Source organism: Alligator mississippiensis, chromosome 4 (genome assembly GCF_030867095.1).
Source record: "Alligator mississippiensis isolate rAllMis1 chromosome 4, rAllMis1, whole genome shotgun sequence".
Classification (NCBI taxonomy): Eukaryota; Metazoa; Chordata; order Crocodylia; family Alligatoridae; genus Alligator; species Alligator mississippiensis.
Genome location: NC_081827.1, coordinates 118,382,026 through 118,397,077, shown reverse-complemented (window position 1 = coordinate 118,397,077; position 15,052 = coordinate 118,382,026). Strand labels below are relative to the sequence as shown.

At 46.4% G+C, this 15,052-nt stretch overlaps 1 protein-coding gene across 1 annotated transcript in view; it reads right to left on the bottom strand.

The window, feature by feature from the left end:
• The window catches only part of BCL2L13 (BCL2 like 13), a 97,881-nt gene that overhangs the window by 43,409 nt on the left and 39,420 nt on the right, over positions 1 to 15,052 (bottom strand). Inside the window, exon 3 of the mRNA XM_014609226.3 lies at positions 3,788 to 3,895. Within this exon, the coding sequence (XP_014464712.2) occupies positions 3,788 to 3,895 (108 nt within the window). The remainder of the gene's footprint in view (positions 1 to 3,787; positions 3,896 to 15,052) is intronic.

The window sequence follows — 15,052 nt, the reverse complement described above, 5'->3', positions numbered from 1 at the left end:
AATGGAGCCAAATTCAGCCACAGAAGTCTGAGTTATATCTCCATTCTAACATCTTTCTTAACAGGAAGATCCACAACATGCGAGTGAAAGTCAACTGCATATATTTTTGGCATATACAATTTCAATTCTGTGGCAGACAGTAAAATAAAAAATAACATAACTCACATAGTGTGCGATCTGACCATACATGGACAGATCTGCAGCAGTACCAAAAACCAACTGTTAAAATAATTGTTTTATAGGTCTTTTTCATCTCCTAATTTTATTGAATCATCTAGTCATTCCTGCCGGTGAAGCACTCTTTCCTCATAATACACTGCATAGTGATTAGAATTTTATTAAAATAATCAATGATGATCAGAAAACAGTGTATAGACTAAGAAACTACACGATCCCTGCTGAGATTAGATTTTTGGTGGTACATACTGATTTAGCCAGAAGCAAACCTGGTCCTTCATGCACAAACTGGACAAATGAAGGTTACACAAAACTTAGCTATTCTCCTTGATGCATTTTAAATTGTAACATTGTAATTTTTTCTGCTTAACTTCCTGATAATGAAAAGGAAAACAATAATTCCTACTGACTTCATGGGGTGTTTCCAGTTACATAATTAAAAACGTGCATGTTTACAAATAAGATGATGAGTTAAGGGTGCACCTGAGGAGAGGCAAAACCACTGCCCTGCTCTGAATCCTTCATAGTTGCTGAGAGATGATTTAGCTCCCATGATAAATCAGAGCAGCTGAAAAGCAGATTTAACTGACAAGAACTCATAATAGCCTACTAGTGACTGCCACACCAGCTTGAGTTGCTGACACACAGTGAACACTGTGCCATACCTTAAACAGTTCCAAATGGTAAAGTGTGGTTATTTGGCTTAATTTGCCCATGTATAACTATTATTATTTACTTTTTAATAATTCAAAAAGATGAAAGAAAGCTACGCGTCCCTGCAAGCCGATGTCGGCGACCAGGGTGGACAACTGGAGACCCTCTGGGTTAAAATCCATGGGGAACATGGCATGGGGGACACAACAGTGGGAATCTACTACAGACCTCCCACCCAAAGTCAAGAGCTTGACCAGGAATTCGCCTGGGAACTGGCTGAGGCCGCATGCTCCAGGGCCATGGATGTCATGGGTGACTTCAACTACCCAGACATTTCGTGGGAGGATCACTCAGCAAAATCCGAGTGGTTGCAAAGCTTCCTATCGTGCATGGATGACTTCTACCTGACTCAAGAAGTTTAAGGGCCAACGAGAGGTAAAGCACTGCTCGACCTGGTACTGGCTACTGGGGATGACCTAATCCGCGACCTAGTGATTGATGGTCGCTGTCACCCAGTTTCCCACGAGCTGATCACCTTCACCTCCGCCATAAATCTGGCAAGTCAGTCAGCCACACTGAAGTCCTTGACTTCAAGAAAGCCAACTATGACAAGCTCAGGAGGTTTGTCAGTGAGGCCCTAAGGGACCACAACCCCACGGGGAGGGGAGTCTAGGAAGAGTGGTTGCTCCTAAAGGAAGAGATCCTCAATGCACAAGCTAATTCTATTCCATCCCAGAGGAAAGGCAGCAAGAGGGCACAGCAGCCTCTCTGGCTCTCCAGAAATCTAGCAGACCTCCTGAGGCTAAAAAGAAAGGCCTAGAAAGGATGGAGGATGGGATTCACCTCCAAGGAGGAATATTCTGCACTGGTCCGGTCCTGCAGGGAGCAAATCAGGAAAGCCAAGGCTGCAACTGAACTCCAACTAGCTTCGAGCATCAAGGACAATAAAAAGTCCTTTTTCAGATATGTGGGAAGCCGGAGGAAAAGCAAGGGAAACATTGGACCCCCGCTGAACCAGATGGGACAATTGACGCCCAGGAAAAAGCCAACCTGTTAAATGGGTACTTTGCATCGTTCTTTTATCAGTCCCATGAGACACCCATGCCCGCTACGGGACAGAGAGGCCCAGGTGAGGGAGATCCCTTGCCCTCCATCAATGCGGACCTCATAAAGGAACACCTTGAGAGGCTGGATACCTTCAAGTCAGCTGGCCCTAACAATCTACACCCCAGGGTACTCAAGGAGCTGGCGAGCATCATAGCCCAGCCTCTGGCACAGATCTTTGAGAACTCCTGGCGCTATGGTGTAGTGCCTGAAGACTGGAAGAAGGCCAATATGGTGCCTATCTTCAAGAAAGGGAGGAAAGTGGATCTGGCAAACTATAGGCCCATCAGCCTGACTTCTATCCCAGGGAAGATCTTAGAAAAGTTTATTAAAGAAGCCATCCTTAATGGACTGGCTGATGCCAACACCCTGAGGGATAGCCAGCACGGGTTTGTAGCGGGTAGGTCTTGCTTGACCAATCTCATTTCCTTTTATGACCAGGTGACCTAGCACCTGGACAAGGGAGAAGAGATTGATGTCATGTATCTTGACTTTGGAAAAGCCTTCTGGTATCTGGTATCCCATGATCACCTCTTGGCAAAACTGGCTAACTGCGGCCTCGGCCTCACCACGATCCACTGGCTGGGAAATTGGCTCCGGGGTTGGACCCAGAGGGTAGTAATTGACGAAAGTCAATCATCATGGTGCCCTGTGACCAGTGGGGTCCCCCAAGGCTCTGTCTTTGGACCCATATTGTTCAGCATCTTCATTAATGGTGTGGACATTGGAGTCAGAAGTGGACTGGCCGAGTTCGCCAATGACACCAAACTTTGGGGCAAAGCATCCACACCTGAAGACAGGAGGGTGATCCAGGCTGACCTGGGGAGGTTCAGCAAATGGGCAGACAAGAACCTGATGGTGTTTAACACTGAAAAATGCAAGGTTCTCCACCTTGGGAGGAAAAACCTGCAGCACCCTTATAGGCTTGGAAGTGCTACGCTGGCTAGTACTATGGAAGAAAGAGACTTGGGGGTCATCATTGACCACAAGATGAACATGAGCCTGCAATGCGATGTTGTGGCCAGTAAAGCGACCAAAACGCTGGCTCGCATTCATAGATGCTTCTCAAGCAAATCCCAGGACGTCATTCTCCCCTTGTATTCGGCCTTAGTGAGGCCGCAGCTGGAGTACTGAGTCCAGTTTTGGGCCCCACAATTCAAAAAGGATGTGGAGAAGCTTGAGAGAGTGCAGAGAAGAGCCACGCGCATGATCAGGGGTCAGGAAAACAGACCTTACGACGACAGGCTGAGATCTATGAGGCTCTTTAGCCTGGAAAAGCGCAGGCTCAGGGGTGATCTGATGGCCACCTATAAGTTTATCAGGGGTGACCACCAGTATCTGGGGGAACGTTTGTTCACCAGAGCGCCCCAAGGGATGATGAGGTCAAACGGTTATAAACTACTGCAAGACTGTTTCATGCTGGACATAAGGAAGAACTTCTTTACTGTCCGAGCCCCCAAGGTCTAGAATAGCCTGCCATCGGAGGTGGTTCAAGCACCTACATTGAACACCTTCAAGAGTAAATTGGATGCTTATCTTGCTGGGATCCTATGACCCCAGCTGACTTCCTGCCCTTCGGGTGGGGGGCTGGACTCGATGATCTTGTGAGGTCCCTTCCAGCCCTATTGTCTATGAAATCTATGAAAGAAGGTTGCTCAAGTTTTCCGACCGCTTTTGGGAGAACAAGCAGGAAAAGAAAATCAAGGAAATAAAAATGAGAAATGTATGAGCATTAAGAAAAAAGTATTTAAAAAGCTTCGAAAAAAGCCGTTAATTATCAATTGAATGCCATCATGCTATGCAGTCAGTCTCAATAGCAATGACCTAAGAAAAAGTCCAAATCCCAATGTACCTTCCAAAATGTCTTCATCAAGGTGTTTTAGCTTCTCCTCAATTTCTGTCTTAATCTTCTCTAGCATCTCTTTCTCCAAAACTTGTGGTGCTACTGTCAACTGGGTCCCTGAAACAAACCAGAAAGGTTAGTCAAGCATGCTGTTTGTAGGACAGATAAATAAATGGAGGCTGATCTTAAAACAAAGCATTCTTACTGGAAAAAATAGAAGTTAAATTTCTCACAACAATGTGAAATTCAATGTTTACAAGTTTTATTACGCACTCAGAAAAATACAGCATTCTGATATGTATGAGATATCATTATTTAAACATACATTCTATCTAAAACAAATTAAGTACAAGAAAGGTCATAAACAAAATAATGAAAACCATCTTAAATCCAAAAATGAGCTGCAAAGCTGTTTTTAAAGAGCATAATCATAAATCAGAAGAAACAAACAAGTAATAGGTTTTTAATGACAATGAGTCCAATCAATATTTACCATTCATGTGTCCAGAGTCTGGAATAGACTCCCCTCAGAAGCACCTGCTCTGGATACCTTTAAGAAACACCTGGATGTTTATTTTGCTGGGGTCATCTGACCCCAACTGACTTCCTGCCCCTTGGGCAAGGGGCCAGCTGGACCTGATGATCTTGTGAGGCCCTTCCAGCCTTAATGTCTATGAAATATCAAGACACACTAAAATCAAGGCAGACCACGTAACAAGTCACAATGTTGGTCTATTCATATCCACTTGCTCTACGTAAAAGCAGTAAGGCATCAAAAGTAGGTGAAGTACAAAACTAAAAGCTTTGCAAAATGCTACACAAATTTCAAGTAAGCTAGCCAAACCAGGTCAGATGTGTCATTTTCCAGATACTGAAGAATCCCAAAATCTTTAACTATTTCTTACCTTGTTTTTTTCTCTTTTTCACAGAGTCAACATGTAACAACAAATCATCTAATGCAAACCTTCCAGTCATATTCTAAGTATTCTAGCAATGCAACTAAAGCAAATTATTTTAGATATGCCAAAGGCATTTTCCTCATTCAGGATAATGCAGAATCCCAGCTATTTAAATGACCATAGTCCAGGAAAAAATCCATCTTTGAACAGGTGAAAAATCTTTAAATATTAAAGTCATTCAGAAACTGCCTGCTGAATTTTATGGATACCTTTCAGAATAAGTCAGTTTCTCAAGTGGGACAGATCCAAAAATCCTACTCAGTAAGTTGCTCTCTGGGGAAGGTACTAGCTATAAAAAATAGGTGTTTAGGAGGAGTGTTCAACCTCAGAGTTTTGACGTCTATTCACCTCTTTTTCCTTCCCTCAACCCAGCAGTACTGAACACCCAGCCTACAGGCCAGACCCAGGCCATGGAGCCATATCATTCAGTCCAAAGGGCTCCTTAAGGGTCTGAAAATATGGTAGGTGGCATGGGACAGCCTTAATTGCCACTCTTCTGCTGCCAGATTTGTGGATCTATAGGGAGCTCTGAAGGCCAGAGAGCATGGCCCTGCACTTAAGATCAGAAGCACAGGGCCAATGCAGTGTGGAGCCAGATCCAGCTGTGCGGGGCCCAATCTGGGTGCCAGGACCAGGCCCATGCCATTCACCCAACCCACAGGACCAAAAGTTTAAACGCCACTTTCATAAGTCCACTCTCAACACCCCTCTGACTTCTTTCTTATCGACTTTCATACAAGTTATGGTTTCCTGTGAGGTTAAAAAAACCCCCCAAAAAACAAACGAAAACCCTATTCCATCTTACAATTTTATTCCTGCCCCCTGCCCTTCGATCACCAAGTCAATAGTCTCCTACTGTATTCTCCACTTTCTTTGCATTCTGTAAAACATGGTTCACATCCACTCAATCCAAAAACTGTTCCGATTGCAAAGCTACTCTCAGTAGCTCGTCTCTTTTTGAACAAACCTATTATTGAACTCATTTGTCCTGGTTTCTTCTGCTTTGGTAGCATCTGCAACTATATTTTTCTGGCTCTCTTATCTCTGACTATTCCTTCGGTATTCTTTTATGGACTTCGCCTTTTTCTCTCTTCCTCATGGTTTCACTTTTGCCCCTTCCATGATTTTATTTCTGAATACTCTTTCCTGCCATCCTCTCAATGCTGACAATTTTCAAAATCCAACTCTATTCCACACCAATGCCCTCCTGTATATTGCTGCTCCTGGATGTCTTGCTATCATCAACCCCTTCCCCTGATTTTTCCCCCATCATCAACATTTGCAATCTAGACAGCATTGTTACTTCATTCCTCCTCCCATCTTCCTCAAACAATTCTTGTAATTTTGGGAGCTACACAATATGCCCTTTCCTTTAACCTTACATCCAAGACTCTAAATCGTGGGCTAGTAGGGTTGTTCTTTCTTGACTGATGCAATCTTACTTGGCTTCTGAGACTCCCTTCTTCCCTCAGATGTACTCTCTCTCTCTCCCACCCTGACCCAAAAATTCCAGAAAGGCACCATCTCCCATTTTGGGTAACAAATACACACACACTAACGCATTATCAATTCATGCGTTTCTGCTTGAAATGGCTGAATTATTGCTTCGCTATCAAGCCCAACAAGTTTATACACATACATAGCCCTACTTTAACATAAGCCTCACCCTGCCCTGGTTGAAAGGAAGCAGCTAATTCAGAAGGACACCCGTTCTCACGGGACTAATGTGATGTTGATCGCACATGACAGGCTGTCATACTTGATAACAAGTGATGTGGAAAATTTGAGGAAGAGAATTCCACTGAAGCCAACATACAAAAGAGCTGTTTAGATAACCAATGCTGCAAAGTCAATGGTTTCCATCTCGTAACACCCACAGCTTTGCAGCAGCTGATAATTCCAACAACACGCAACCGTTCAGTGATGCCTGAGCACAAAAAAACCTGTGCTTTGCTTCAGTATCTTCAGAAGGGACACATAGAACAGAGATGAATGGACTTCAGGTTCTTGCAACTCCAGTCTTCTGACCCTCAAAATATGAAGAAATGCCCAGTTTTAAAATACAGGAAAGTTCTTAGGCCAGTCCCCTTTTTCCCATTTAAGTAACTTTTAAAGCTGTTGACAAATGAGCAAAAGGAAAAAGCAACATCCTATGTTGATTTTAAATGGCATCCCTTGGCTGACCAGAATTGGCACTGACCAGCTCCTTAGGAAGTCAAACAACTATCTCTGGTTGAAAGACTAGGTCAGCCTAATGCAAAACCTTTGATGATGAATGGATCCTTCAGAACCCCTTCCAAGCCCCCAAATGCCACAACTTATTATAGCACTCCAATTCACAAAGTTAGTTTATTATCTGAAAGCTATAAAATTGTTCCCTGCTGCATAAGTATTTTCCTACTATAGAACTGCAGTGTTAAAGGTTTATTTTTCAGGTATGAGGTGGTAACATGGAAAACGGTGAAATTAAATAGAATCTTCCTTCCAAAAGACTGTTAAGCCAGTCTCATCATCAGTCCGACTGCTATACAATTGAGAAACCAACTGTCAGCCTTGTTTCCATACACTTTGTCTGACACTGACTTCACTGCCAACAAACTGAAGGTAATCTGAATAACTAAAAGTGGCATGTCTGATCACTTCTGCTGGTATTTGAAGGAGTGAAAACATTCCTTGACCTTAAATTATGGACTCCACTGCACCCAGGGAGCAGAGGGGAGGGGCCAGTCCTGTTGCGGAGCAGAGGGCCCCACCCAGCTCAGAGAGCATGCTGGGATGCTGGGGGTGTCTGGTTTATCTTAAACCAGAAAAGAGTCTGGGACAGACATGGCATAAACTGGTTTGACCCAAATCAGTTAAGTCTGATACTACATTCAACCAGGTTTATCTCAAACTGGTGTCAGCCATTTTCAAGCTGGTTTACGTGCAATGAACATCTGTTTTACTATAGGTTTAAACCCGTTTCTGATCACTTAAACTGGTTTATGTGTAATGTCTATCCCTAGTCGAAATGTCTATTTATGACTATATTACTGGCTAACATGAGAGGGTGACTTGTCTCAGATAAATCAGAAGGGCTTCTGATGGAAGGAGGAGCCAACATAGGAGGTAGTGCTGGGGAATGTGTTGGTTTTCCCTTTGGCCTAAAGGCATAGGGAGAATGTGAGGCTTTCTATGAAGCATTCTTGGAAGCAGGTCACGCTCCTACCCCTTGAGCAGCCAGCAGAGAAAAGCCTGGGCTGGTACAGGCAGACTTCCCTAATCAGAGGTTCTGCCACAACCCCCCTCAGCTCAGTTCTGTGGAAGGGAGGGCTGCTCTAGAGCGCCCCCCCCCCCCCCAGCTTCTAGCCTGAGCCACTGCAAGCATATGGCTGCACTTCCTTAGTCCAGAGAGAATGTCTGTCCAGCTACAAACCGGTTCAGCCTAGCCAGGTTAGACTAACCTTCAAAGATTCAATCAACTCAGGCTCAGGCTTTTTGAATGACTGTCCCTAGCCTTCTACACTAGATCTCAGAATTGCACTAGGGCACCCTAACACTTGTGGCTTAATACTGGTATGCATTGTGGCTTGTATGCACATAGAGGCCTACTGATGAGTTTCTCAACTTCTACTCTGAGAGACTATTGTACTGGGTAGCTTCTATACTGAATTGAACTACAACCTGTTGACAAACAAATTGCGATATTTATTTCTTCTCCAAAATACCAGCCAGCCATTCTGGAATTTATGAGATTCCCACTACAATGGGTGAAGTGTTTAAAACAGAAAATGCAGTGTGTATGTATGTATGTATGTATGTATATATATCAGCCAGTCAGAGTGCGAATACAGCATTACGGACAATGGGCAGCAGAACGCCGCCATGATAGCAGGGACAAAGGGGCTGAGGGCAGCCAGGCCAGCATAGCTAGCTTGGCCCTCCCCCCCCTATGGAGGAGGCAGCAGCAGCATTGGGGGGGGGGGGGCCAGGAACAGCCTCAAACACGAAATGCTGGGGGGAATGGGGTTGGGCCTGAAGCAATGGGGGGGGGGGGCAGCGCACATGGCTAGATGCTGGGCTCTGTCCTCACTGGCCCCCCAGGTGGGGGTGGGTGGAGCAGCCCCAGCCCCAAAGTGGCGGGGGCAAGGGCGGGTGGGGGAGAAAGCCTGGCCCTGGGACTCTGTCCCCACCCTCCCCCAGCAGGCAGCGGCAGGCACAGAGGAGGGGGTCCTGGCCTCATTCCCCCTGATCCCTGAAGGCCGTGAAAATGGACTGGAGCAAAGTTGGGGGGGGGCAGCAATGCCAGTACTGCTTGTCACACACCCCCTGGCCCTGCAGGCAGAGAGCAACAGAGCAGACAGGAAAGCAGGGAGACCCAATCCTGGCCCTGAAGCCGGGTGGGAGGGGGGGGAGAGCAGGCGTGGATGCAGGCCTCTGTCCCCGCCCCCCCACCCCCATCATTCTTGATGGGCAATTGGCTAGTAAGCCATAATAGTAAAAAACTAGCATACCCAATAAGTGAATTAAGATCAATAAAACCTGAATAGCTGCCGAAGTTTTGTTTGATTTCTGAGCATCATGTGAGATCTGAAATACATTATATAGATCTATCTGTTGCAGTGGTTTATACATTGCATTATATTTTATAAAGGACAGTCCAAGTAATCACTTTTGTTGTTGGCGCTCTTTCTAGGAGATTATCTAGAAAAGGAGAGATGAGATACTTCAGAACTACCCTTTGGATTATGAGGGAAAAGGAAAAACTGAAAAAACGAGGCTCTGTATTAAAAACGCAGCTTCGTAAAAACAAAATTAAGGATGCACATATATATGCCTTTACAAAAGTCAGACAGTATTAGCATTAATGAAAGTTAATGAAAGTTACTGGACACTGGCAGCAGAAGTAGTCTTCAAAGTTTCCATATGAAGAAATAGGTTTGTACGAATGCATTCCAAGAGCTGACTTTCATTATCATGACTACCAGGAATCAATGGATCTATGAAAACCAAAAGAATATAGAACAAATACTGAAGACACTTTCTTTGTAGCCCATTGATTCTCAGTTTATTGTCAACATGAGATGAAGTTCTCCACTACCTACTGTAAATCAGGGTTTCAAAGATTTGGCACCTGGTGCTGCCCCCCTGGATCTGAGCTGACTCGCACGCTGTACACAGTATGGGTCTCAGATGGGCGAGGGGGTGCTAGATCCAGTTTGTGGGGATGGGGGTATACATCTTTACTATAAGAGCTTCCTTTTTTCAGGCTCTTTCCTAAGATTCCCTCAATCTGAAGCATAGCTCTGAAGTGTCTCATCTCTCCTTTTCTAGGTAATCCCTTAGAAAGAGCACAATCTGTGGCCCTGACCCAGCTCATGAATCCACTCTGCACAACTGATCTGGCCCAGGCCAAATAGGTTTGACATCCCTGCTCTAAAGCATTCCGTATTCAATTGTTTTCCAAGATTGTAAGAACTTGTCCAAATATTTTTAGATACAGATCTAAGATCAGTTGGGCCTGAAGTTATGCCAGGATATTTCTTGGAAGAAGAGATTGTGTAGTTCCAGCTAGATCTACTCCTCTAGGGCAGTGGTTCTCTAACTTTTTCACTTCAAGGCAACTCTGTATAATTTTTTTTTTGGAATGCAGGGACACTCTGGCTGAGAACCACTGATCTAGAATTTAGTACATGCCAGGTAAGGATGGGACAGAACTGGTCCTCACCCCATTGTGCCCTGCTTTTTCCACCAGTTACTCCCTTCCAGGCCCTAGTGCCTAGTTGCTATATGAGTGGGCAAGCGTTGCTCCTCCAGGGACTTGAATGTTGACAACTGAAGGCACGTGCACCTGCAGCCCATCACATTGGCCCCCACAAGCATGGGAGAAGGCAAGGGAAGGGATGGAAGATGAGTCAGGCTGAAAAGTGCAGCTCTGCAGCCCTATGGCCATGGGTCCATGCATACATGCAGCACAGCACACTGTTGGGTGCACTGAGGCCAATGTGACAGCTGCCAAGAAGCAGGAACCAGCTGCAGATACTGCTTGTCTGTGAGATACTGGGGTACCTGGTAGGAGAGGGGAGGAGCAATTCCTTAACTCCTGGCATAGGGGCTGCACACTGCAACACCCTCAGAAGGCTCTCGCGCAGGGGTGGGCAAAATGGTCAATCCAGGCAGCAGCTGGACTCCATTTCACAGCAGCCCCTGCCTGCACGGCTCCCAGACTGTCTTCATGGAGAGCCCAAGAATCTGGGGGCATGACAGCATGAGGCCACAACAGCACAGGGCTGTAGAACCAGGGCTCTGCCCCAGCCCGGCCTGGTCCCATGCTGTCACAGCCCCATGATCCTGGCATCTCCAAGTATACATTTTTACTTCCTTTTTTCAGTCTCTTTCCTCTGATTCTCTCAATCTGAAGGGTCTCATTTCTCCTTTTCTAGGTAATCCCCTAGAAAGAACAGGGCATGCAGCCAGGTGGGGAGCTGCTCCGGGGCCAGGGTCAGGTTCTTGCAGCAATAACAGCACAGGACGGGGCCAGGGCAGAGCCGTGATCTGCTACCCACATGCCCCTGTGATGAGCGGGGGTCCATGGGCAGGGATGTGTATGGACCAGATCACAGTTCTACCCTGGCCCTGCCCTGTGCTGTCACCACCTTAGGACCCTGGCCCCAAAGCGGCTCCCCACCTGGCCATGAGCCCTGCCCGTGCAACTCCTGGCCAGTCTCCATGGAGACCCTGGGAGCACAGGTCTGGGCCAGGCCACGCTGGGGCAGAGCCCCCAATTTTGCAGCCACACACAATCATGCCCCCATACTCCTGGGGTCTCCCTGGAGACCAGCCAGGAGCTGTGTGGGCAGGAGCTTGCCATGGGCCCAATCTGGCCCTTGAGCTAGATTTTGCCCACCCTGCTCTAGCATCACCCCTATTGAAAATCAGTGCTGTAGAGGCCCTGGTGTCGTGACAGTTTACGTCCTACAAAATCATTTCCAAGTATTTGGACAAGTGCAGTGGGTTCTTTTTACTGCAATCCTGAACAGTAGCTCTTTAATTGCCACAGCAGCACTCAGATGTTGAACAGGAAAGTGGCCTTTGGCACTAGTCTAAAGTATTTTTTGGCTACTGCGTCTGAAGCCAGGCATCTGACAGCCAACAAAAGCATACTAAAGAGGTATCAAAAACAAAAGATGCAGCAAGATATCTCTCACGCAATGATCTGAGCCTTCTCTTTACGAGAAGGATTACCTCTGGGAATCATCTGTCCAAAACGCTTAACGTTGAGGTTGTAGAAGTTAAGGGTTTTTTTGTGGGGTTTTTTTTTGGGGGGGGGGGGGGGGGGCGAGGGGGAGTAAGGGGAAAGGAGGGTGGAAGGGCATATATTTGGATAAAATAATTTCAGTTTCTCCTAATAGTTTTATTACAGAGACAACAGCACATCAATTTTATGAAAGGCAGTCTTGCTTTCCTTCAGAGTAGTAGTTCTGGATTGTCTGAGTCATTGAACACCTTAATTAAGGGGTGGGCAATTATTTCAGGTGGAGGGCCACTTACCAAGTTCTGGCAAGCTGTCGAGGGCCACATGGGTAGCTCTGCCCCTTGACGTGTGCTCCACCCCCTGGTTGCCATCTTGGGGCTAGAAGTCCCACCCCTTAAACTCTGACCTTTGTCACTAGAAGTCCCTCCTCTTGCCCCTACAAGTATTCCTTTGGGGACGATGGTTTGCCATCTTAGGGGGAAAAAAAAATTACATACTAAAAATCAAATACCTATAATAATATATTTTAATTTAATTTAAAAAATATATTTTTGATTTGATTTGTGTGTGTTTGTGCTGTATATGTAGAAGTGGTTGCATAAAATCTCAAAATGCAGTCTTACCTGTATATTGTGTGGGGTGTGCATGGGTGTCAGGGGGTATGGGGTGGGTGTGGGGGTTTGTGGGGATGCGTGTGCACGGAGTGGGCTCTGGCAGCCTGCCCAGCAGCAGGGTGGAGGGGGTGCTTTTCTCCTGCGCTCAGCTGCAGTTTGTTCGTCACTGCTGCTGCCAGCCTGGACCACGTGGCAGCTCTGGGCTCGCCTGATGGGCTGAGCAGCAGCAGCGGCAGGGCATGAACTGCTGCTGGGGTAGGGAAAAAGCAGCCCCTCCCCTACTGCCGCCAGTGCTCCCTGCAGCAGCCACTTGGAGCCCATGCAGGGCTGCCTGTGCCCACTCTGTTGCCATCACTGCCCCATGGGTGGTGGGCACACAGCAGAGAGGCAGGACAGCTCTGTGTAGGCTCTGGGTGGCTGCCACAGGGAGTGCTGGCAGCAGGAGGAGGAGGGGCCACTTTTACCCCATGCTGAGCAGCAGCTTGTTCCCTGCCTGCCGCCACTGCTCATCCTGGATGGGTGAGTGCAGCGCACGTGGGGTCAGAGCTGCTTGCAATTGTCCCCGCCTGTGCCATGGGGCTGGAGCAGTTGGGGCTGGGAGTAAGCACGCACACGGCAACAAATGGCAGCCAGGTGGGAGCGCAGGACCCGCACCAGCGGGACCTAGAGCGGGTGGCAGGAGCGCAGGGTTCAAGCTGGCTGGGGCTCCATGAAGCCAGGCCAACTCCCCTCTCTCCATGCTGGTGCAGTACAGCCTGGCTCCACAGACCCCTGGCCAGCAAGCGCTCTATGCTTCTACCATTCCACTCTGGGCCCTGATCAGTGCTGGCCCCGGGACACTGGTGTAGGCCGCATGCTCCTGCATACCCGCTCCCTTCCACTCCCCTCACCCCCAACACCACTTTTCCAACTTGCCTGCCCACTCCACACCCCCTTCTTACCTGAATTCCCCACTGGGGCAGAGAGGTGCAAACAGCCCCATGGTCCCAGGCCAGAAGCCCTGGGCTTCTGGCTGGAGGGTGGGGCTAGGCAGGCCCTGCTATTGCAGGAGACTGCCATGGCTTCCCCTGGGTCCTACTGCCCCTGGCTACTGTCACCTTTGACAGGCAGCTGGGGGCAGATGCATATTAATTTTCTAAATTTTTTAGGGGTCCCACAGGCCAGATAGAATGGCCTGTCAGGCTGGATCCAGCCCATGGGCCATATTTTGCCCACCCCTGCCTTAATTCAATTGGGTTATTGAAACTTCTTGGGGCACTGCTCTAGAATATCAGGCAGGCTCTCAATATAATTTTGGGACATAGAAATAAGTGAAAAAGCAGCTACTCATTGGCAATTAGAGTTCTTGAAGTGATTTTCAGTACAGATCCAACTGGATTATATTTGTGCACCACTCCAAATCCCAGAATTCTCACAAAAGTTTGACCATTAGACACTACACAGATTTGATCTCTAGTTATAGAGCCCTCACCTCCTTATAATGCCTGTCCTAGAATAGGAAACGCTTTCCCTCAATGTCCAGCCATGGCACTAAACCTTATGCGTCAATACTATGCAGGATTCATTGTACCTATATGCATTAAGAGGAGGATGGATTCAAAGATTATAGCATTTCCTTCTCTTCCCTCATCTCTCTCTGAACAAAAGCAACAGTTTTCAGTGCAGTGTGAAGCTAGCCTCAGCTTTCTGAAACTTTCAAACACCTTGAGACCAGACTAACTTGTCCTGGGAATGAAGTCCCAAAGAAGAATACAGAACCAGTGCCAAGCCCAACCTGGGATATTAGAGAGCGTCTTCCAACAACAAAAGGGAATCAAGACTCATTTGTCAAAGGCTCAAAGTAAAAAACTGTAGTCAGATGGAGCTTAGGGAAAATGCCCCTCAGCGAAGTAATTTAAGAAGGTTTAAGTAGAGCCTATGGAATCAAAGTTACTTAAACTTTATAAAACTTATTTTAGGAGAAATTACTAAAAGCTAACAACTCTAATATGCAAAAAATATCAAAATAGCTCCTAGCTGGGGGAAACAAAACAAGAAAGTGGACCAGGGAAGGAGAAAAGAAAAGGAGTTTTGAACTGCTACTTTGTCAGCTGGAAGGAACTAAAGGCATGTGGGAACTATGACTTTTTATATAAGCTTGCCTAAGGGTTTGTGTGCAAATGGATTTAATTCAGGAACAGCCCCATATGTAGACAAGTTTTAAGATGTCCAATAGCCATAAATAACAACATTTACTTTATTGCCAAAAGCCAATCTACTTGACAACCTATTTGAAAGGGAAACAAAAACTAAATAAAGCATTACTGAACCAAAGAACAACTTTAAAGATTAAGTCCAAAGCCACAGAAACATTCAACATTGTTTCTTGGGTTTTTTTGTTATTCATAACAAGGATAACACTAAAAACACATGCCACTATATTACAAAACTCGTTCGCCAATAAAATTATAAATAGGATTTAATGCAT